Consider the following 8001-nt stretch of genomic DNA (forward strand, 5'->3'; position numbering starts at 1 on the left):
ATAGTTCAGGGGTTTTCATGATATTTACCCATTTATTTATGCTAGTACTTTCGTGTATTGAACAGGATCACAGTTATATTCTGACTAATTAAGAATCAAGATCTCGGCGACTTAAATAGTCTTAACCTTAGTTGGATTAATCGGTGTGAATAATAGATTGACTATTGCTTTGATTTATCATGAGTGAGAGTTCTCTTGAAGCTCAATATACTCATACTTTGGGTGATAGCAATTATTATTTGACATGCGATTATATTGCAATAAGGATCCGTGTCCTGCTAATAACAGGATGATAATATCCTCTCGAGGAACTTAATAAGTTTATCGTATTAAACCCTGCAGGTGGAATTAGTTCCGATACGATAATAAGTTTAAGTGGTAGCACTCGAGATGTCGTTTATAATTAAACGACTAATTAATTAATTAATTAATCGTCAGAGGAATTAATTAATTAATGGATATTGAATATCTTAAACACAGAGATTAATTAAGTCTAATGCTAGCCCTGACTCACCTAAAGAGTAAAGAGGTAAATCAATATTAATTTTCTAGTGGAATAAATTAATACTTGTGTCTCGATTTTATTCTGGGCTGAATAAGAAAATCGAGCACTGGGAGGCCAAACTTTATTCAAGCTAGTAGATCCCCGCTTGGCCCAATAAAGGTTGCACTCCTTAAGTGGGCGTCCCTCTCCTCTCTTAAGCCTTTGGGCTTGGTCTGATTTAATTATGTTTTGGGCTTATTATTTAGGTATGTCTAATACCTATTATAAGTAATAAGACAACCCTAAACCTAATTAATTATTATTATCACACGTGAGAACAAGATTCAGAGTGAGGTGACGCTAACTTTGAGGGAGAGAGCTTGAAGCACGTTGCCACCCAACGTCGAGCTCTACCGTGGGAACAAGTTGGAAGATAAACACTGGAGTCTTTCCAGATTTGCAAGTAAGTTTCGAACTCTTGCAATAGGCACTTGTGATTTTTGTATGTACTCGTTTGGCATCCGAAATGGGTCACGGGCAAATAGATCATACGTCAAACTATGGTTCCTTCAGACTCAACTTAAACACCTCTAGATTGACTTGCAATAGGACAAGGACACTCTAGCAATGGTAAGTTGACCCAATATCGTCTCTCAAGGAAGATCTTAAAGGGCTTCTAATTGTATCACGAGAAATCAGTAAAGATAAGATTGAAAGCAGTAAAATTAAACTAAAGCTTGGAATTAAAACTTAACTAGAAACTTAAACTTAAAATTAACTAGGCGGAAAAGAATCATTAACTAATGCTTGTGCGAAAATTAACCATTAAACCTAGGCAGAATTAAAAGCATAAAGTAAAGGCAAGTTGAATTTAAACGCTACGAGGCTAAGAATTTAAATAACTTTAATTAAAAGCTTCTAATCTAACTAGGCAGAAACGAAATTGCATAATTAAAAGCAAAGCATAATTAAAGTAGAAGCAAGGAAATTAAAGTAAATACGAAATACCATAAATCGTCTCGAGAAGCAAATCTGTCACTTGATTACAACTCTAAACGAAGAACTAACTAAAACGGAATTGAAAGCTAACTAAGAACTAACTAAAACTCGAAACTAAAGAACTATGAAAAACTAGAATTAAACTAAAGAATGTTTTGATTGCCTAAGGTCGAAGCTAATCTTGTTCCGAAGGCTAAAAGATTATTTTTCATGAAGAACATTGAGCCCTATAAATAGACTACCGATCAATCCTAAAAACCCTCAAAACGGCCCATCAAAACTGGGCTTAAAAGATAAGCATCAAAGCAGCGTGCGCGCACAGGGGACTTCAGGATAACTTGCTCGGCAAGTCTTGGCAGAGCTGGAAGTCAGCTCTGTAGAAATAGTCAGCTCTGGATAAGGGGGATTTCCAGCTCTGGAACAGTGTTGGCAGAGGTAGCTCTGGAGATGTTCAGCTCTGTAAATGTATTCTGCTCTGGACGAATAAATGCCAGCTCTGTCAGATTTAGCTCTGGTAATGGAATGACAGCTCTGGTAATGGAATTCAGCTCTGTCGATCTTGGTCAGTTCTGGCGCGGGATTGTTAGCTCTGGCACCTTGGTCAACTCTGGCTGTGTTGAGCTCTGACTTTGAAAATCTACTCTGCTATGGATTTCAGCTCTGATTATGGAACGACAGCGCTGACGGTATTGTCAGCGCTGGCAAGGCAGCAGAGTATGGCACCACTTTGAGCCCAAATACGCACTTTCTGAACAGAATCTCCAAAATATCATTCTTTCTCATATTTTATCAAAATCTCCTGCAACACATCAAATAGACCCATAAACGCACCAACTTCAAGAATATTTAGCTCAAAAATAGCACAATCAAACCCCCAAAATATGAACAATTAGGCATAAATCAGATGTCATCGGTGAGGTAGTAGCCTCGAGTGTGGTGGGAATTGTTGGCGACAAAGTGCACTACTACTTCATTTCCCGAAAAGACGTCGTTGAATAGCGTCGACTGGTTGAGAGCATTGATTTTGTTTGAGCCTACGACTCCAAAGAAGGCGTGCCAGATCCACAGATCTTGGGAAGCAACACACACCATACCAAGCCACCGGACAATTTTTCCAAGTCCAATGCATGCAATCTAGGCTCCCCAATATTCCAGGGAACCCATGTTTCGCCTCGTGTATTGCTAGTAGTCTTTGAACGTCAGCGGTGGTTGGCCTCTTCAAATATTGACCACTAAAAATATGAACAACGGCTTTACAGAATTTCTTCAAGCACGCCAAGGTCGTCGTTTCTTCTATACGAAGATACACGTCGCAGCAATTGGCGACAGTACCATATGCCAGTTGATGAAACGCCGTTGTGCACTTCTGAATTGATGAGAATCCAACACGGCCACAGGCGTCAGCGCGTTGTTGGAAGTATAGATCAACTTCTAGCGCATTGACAATGCGTAGAAACAATTCCTGGTTCATGCGAAAATGACAGCGGAAAAACTGAGGGCCATACACCGGTTCAGGAGCAAAATAATCCCTATAAACGCGATTACCACCGCTTTCACGATCACGAGGAATAACTCGACGCTTCCTTTTCGGTTGAGATGGAGGATCAAATTTAAAAGTACTCGCCACTTGCATGAAATTGGAAGCAAGCTGCATAAAAAGTAAATCGGGATCAACATTTGAATCAGGAAGAATTGTGGGAAGATGACCTTGATTTGGCACTTCTTCGTCGGAGGAGGAATTCGACGAAGAATTGTGAGAAGAATTATTGGAAGATGACATTTTTTTGAATGAGGGAAAATAGATGAGAGAATAGAATATGAGTGAATGAAAATGGGGGAAACTGAAGTATTTATAGAGATAAAATTGAAAGAAAAAAAGGAGAAAAAAAGAAGGAAAATAGCATGAAATAGCCGTTGACAGCCAAAGGGGAGGCAAGAGGAATGTCGCCGGCTCGGCAACGGGGAGGAGGCTCGCGGGTGGGTGCGCACCGACTTCCGCACCCCCCACTATGACCATTATCTTGCTTGGAACTTGAAAGACTATAAATAAGTTATGAATAATATCCTTACCTCTTGAGCTTAGGATAACATCACCAAATATAAAATTATGTTAAATCATAATTCCAATTATCAGCTCTCTAGCAAAACATTTCTAACAACTCAATTAAAAACAATTAAAAATTTCATTAATAATTTGAATTAATTTAATATTTATAAATTTAATTAATTTAATAATTTATAATTAAAATTTTCATTATAAATTATTGTGATGATGACAATCTGTCTCAATACACATTCGAATATTATAGAATAAATAATAATAATGGTAATAAATAATTTAAATAACTAAATATTAAAAAATAGTGAAAATTTCATGTAAGCATGTCGATAGATGATTAGACCTGTCTAGAATGTGTATACTCATACTCGTCCAAATTTGTATAATTGATTATTTGTCTCAATATAATCAAACATTACAAGTTATATGCTTAATAATAAATAGTATAAATAATAAAATATTAAAAAGGATTCAACATATACATGTCGATTAATATTTGGGCACCTTTAAAATTTATATATTCGAACATGTCCAAACTCGATTAAAAAGTGGTTTTTATAATTCTCTTGAGTGTTTGTTTTCAAACTAAATTCATGGTTTTCTCATCTCATTTCGAACCCAACAAATTTTTTCGATTCTCATGAGTTTATTAACATCCCAATAAACACAAACGCGTGCGCGCGCACACACACATACACACACACACACACACACACACATATATATATATATATATATATAATATTTATTAATTATTACTCCCTCCGTCCACAAAAAATAGCTCTAAAGGGAGTCGACACGAGTTTTAATGAAAATGGTTAAATTTATTGTGAGTGGAGAAAGGGTCCCACATAAAAAGTAGTGTTAATAATGATAATTAATTGTCGGCTTGGGATATCATCGCCTCGGATTTCATTATGGCTATTCAGAGATTCTTCAGTCATCACTATCTTCCGTCGGGTCTTAACTCGAACATTTTGAGTCTTTTTCCCAAGAAGGCGAATGCGAAGAGTATCTCTGATTATAGGCCTATTGTGTTAGGCAATTTTTTCTTTAAAGTTATTGCTAAAATTCTTGCTATCCGGCTGAACACTGTGGCGGCTTCTCTGGTTTCAGAGAATTAATTTGGGTTTGTCATGGGTCATTCGATTCATGAATGCATCATCTTGGCTTCGGAAGGGGTGAATTGCATGGATCTTTCTCTTTATGGGAAGAATCTTGCGCTTAAAGTGGATATTCACAAAACATTTGACACTCTTAGCTGGAAATTTCTTCTTCATGTGCTTGATGCGTTTTGTTTTCCTCCAATTTTCTGCAATTGGATCGGTATTATTCTTTCCTCTGCGAGGATTTCTATTCACTTCAATAGGACGCTTCATGGTTATTTTTCATGCAGTAGGGGTGTTCGTCAGGGGGATCCTTTGTCCCTAATTCTGTTTGGATTGGCGAAAGATGTTGTTAGTCGTCTCTTTTTAGATGCCGCGGACATGGGTTTCATCTCGCGCATGAGATTCTCACATGAGCTGTATGTTCCTTCTCATCTTCTTTATGCAGATGATGTGTTGCTCTTTTGTCATGCTTCTAAGAGAAATTGCATCATGATCGACTCTATTCTCCAGCTCTACTCATCGATTTCTGGTCAGATGTGTAATAAAGGAAAACCTACTATTTTTTCGGTAAAGGTGTGTCTCCTGCTCGCAAGAGTCGGCTTCAACAGATTTTGGGCTTTTCAGCTGGGTCAACACCCTTTATCTACCTTGGGGTTTCCATTTTTAGGGGGCGTGCTTCTGCCACTAAGCTTTCGCCCATGCGAGAAATTTTTTTGGCCATTTTCCTCGTTGGCAAGGGTTGCAATTCTCGATGGTCAGGCGCATTTATCTTATCTTTTTGGTGATCCATAGTGCTGCGGTGCATAGTATGCTTGTTTATAGATGGCCTGTCAAGTTACTTCGGGAATTAGACAAAGCTTGTCGGTCTTTCATATGGACTGGAAGCACTCTTCCGAAGCCTTCTGTCTCGGTGAATTGGAATAAGGCGAGAGCACTGAAAGAGCATGGCGGTATCGGTGATAAATCTTTCTCAGACATCAATGATAGCTTTATGCACCAATTGGGTTGGAACATCATGATAACGGAATCCTTTGGGTACTCTCTGATGCGTCTGAAGTATCTTAAGCCTACTATGGATTTTGTCTCTAATTGGGCCTCTTCTTCAATCTGGACTGGGGTGCTCCGTACTATTAATAGTTAGATGGAAGATAGTTATTGCACTATTGGTTTTGGTATTACGATCTATTTTTGAAGGGATAACTGGCTTGGTTATCGCCTTGCTGATAGGCTTAATATTTCGGATTTCATATTTCCTTATTGCAATCAAAAGATTTCGGATTATTATTTTGACAATCGGTGGCATCCCACGAAGGATTTTACGCGGATTTTTCCCAGAATTTCTTTCGACATTATTGCTACGCCGATTACTGGTATTAGGGATGACCGAGCCTGGACCCATTCGAGTTTTGGGGAAGTCATTATCGCTTCTGCTTTCAGTAACATCCGCCCTTTGTTTCCGACTGTTAACTGGGGTTCCTGGATCTGGGATTTGTTTATTCCGATCAGGCGCTCTTTATTAACTTGGCGGGCGATCATGGACAGATTGCCTATGTACGATCTTATCCATTGTCATGGTATGTTGGGTCCGAGTCGTTGTGTTTTTTGTACTAGTGCTGAGGAGACAGCGGACCATGTTTTGTGCAGTTGTGCTTTCGTGTCTAGGGTTTGGAGAGATTTCTTCAATTGGTTTAACATTAGTTGGCCTTCTATTGGGGACCTTGGTTGTCTTATCATTTTTGCTATGAAATTTGACGCTGGTACTCAATTTTGGAATTTGTGGCGGGTGGGCGTTGTTTCTTTGCTTAGGGGCTTCTAGATGCATCAGAATGATATTATTTATAACGAGGCGGCACCTTTTCGAATTTCTCTTCTCAAATAGGTCAAGATTTTCCTTCTTGAGGCTACGGCGAACTTTAACTTAGGAACCATGAACAATACTGTCTCGAATCTCTTAGTTTTACACAATCTTGCTGTCACTGGTAAACCTCGCCCGCCTCCCATCTATATCTCGGTTTCTTGGTGTCTTCCTCCTCCTGACTGGATTAAAATTAATACGGACGGGTCGGTCCACGACCATGGTACCATTCATGCCGGCGGTGTCATGCGGAATGCTTTAAATGAGGTTGTGGGGTGCTATCATTTTGCCGATGGCAATTGAGCAGCTTTAGAAGTTGAGTTGCTTGCGATCATCATTTCCATGGAGTCGACTTTTCGTCGGGTCTAGTTTGAGTCAGACTCTTTTGTTGTTGTGCGCTTGCTTTATTCTCGTGCTTTCTCGGTGCCTTGGCATTTTAAGGCTCATTGGCAACAGGCTCTTAGTTTCGTGTCGTCGTATTCTAGGAAGATTACTCACATTTATTGTGAGGGTAATGGAGCTGCAGATTTCATGGCTTCTACGGTCACGACGGATTGCTTTTGGATGCACGCTATTGACGGTCTTCAGTCGTTGGTGGATGAAGACATTTACAAAATTTACACACATATTGTGTAGCTGGTGTTGGATTTGTATACTGAAAGTAAGAACGTTTTATGCTTGTATACAATGTTTCCTAAGTTCACTATCTAATCTCCTATCTGATTGTGTTCATGATTGCATATGTATGTTCTTTATCTCTATATAAGTAGATTATATGGTGTGTTGTAGATCACAGAAGACCATATAATTGGAATAACCTTAAGAGATATAAAATGATCACAGCCGAAATAACTCTAGGACTAGTTATTGGTTTAGGCTGCAGTATAGATGGAAGTAGTTTGTCTTGACTACTTGTCTATACTGGTACGTCATAACGTATTGATAGGACCATAATGAGATGTATTCTTGTGTCTGACTTAAGTGAAGAATCAAGATCTCGGTGACTTAATAGAATCTTAATACTAATAAGTTTTCAAATATATATGTTAATTCGTATATCATTTTGACTTACTATGGGTGAGAGTTATATAGTAACTTGAGTACTGTGTAAGGTGATAGCAGTTAATATATGATATTTGATTATCTGTATTAGTAACCGTATCTGGTATAGGATAATGACATCCCCTTAAGGAGCTCAATAAGGTTTATTGCGTTAAACCCTGCAGGTTGATTAAGTTCAGGCGCAATAATAAGGTTTGAGTGGTACTGCTTAAGGATTACAAAGAGATTAATTTATTTAAGCTGTCAGAGATCTAATTAATTAATGGATGTCGGATATTTTAAATATGGGGATTTAATAAGTCTAAATACAAGCCCCGACTCATCACCGGCAATAAAGGGGTAAGTCAATATTGGTTCTCTAGTGGAATGAACTAATATTTATAAATTAATTATGGTCTGGGCTGACCATGGATAATTAATTTATTTGAGGCCC

General features: G+C 38.4%; 1 protein-coding gene across 1 annotated transcript; it reads right to left on the reverse strand.

The window, feature by feature from the left end:
* Positions 1–1869: 1869 nt before the first annotated feature.
* On the reverse strand, positions 1870–3263 carry LOC130990668 (uncharacterized). Its single transcript, XM_057914892.1, has 2 exons — positions 2573–3263; positions 1870–1994 (listed from the first exon to the last, which is right to left on the reverse strand). Exons 1-2 carry the CDS (start codon positions 3261–3263, stop codon positions 1870–1872), a joined length of 816 nt encoding a protein of 271 aa, XP_057770875.1.
* Between the last annotated feature and the right edge of the window lie 4738 nt (positions 3264–8001).

Source organism: Salvia miltiorrhiza, chromosome 6, assembly GCF_028751815.1.
Source record: "Salvia miltiorrhiza cultivar Shanhuang (shh) chromosome 6, IMPLAD_Smil_shh, whole genome shotgun sequence".
NCBI classification, from domain to species: domain Eukaryota; kingdom Viridiplantae; phylum Streptophyta; class Magnoliopsida; order Lamiales; family Lamiaceae; genus Salvia; species Salvia miltiorrhiza.

Excerpts from the sequence above, each read along its gene's own strand:
- LOC130990668 (XM_057914892.1), bottom strand. The coding sequence starts at position 3,263 with ATGTCATCTTCCAATAATTCTTCTCACAATTCTTCGTCGAATTCCTCC. Across the intron at positions 1,995-2,572 it reads TTGTCCGGTGGCTTGGTATG|AGCTAAATCTGACAGAGCTG; the intron begins GTGTGTGTTGCT and ends TTCCATTACCAG.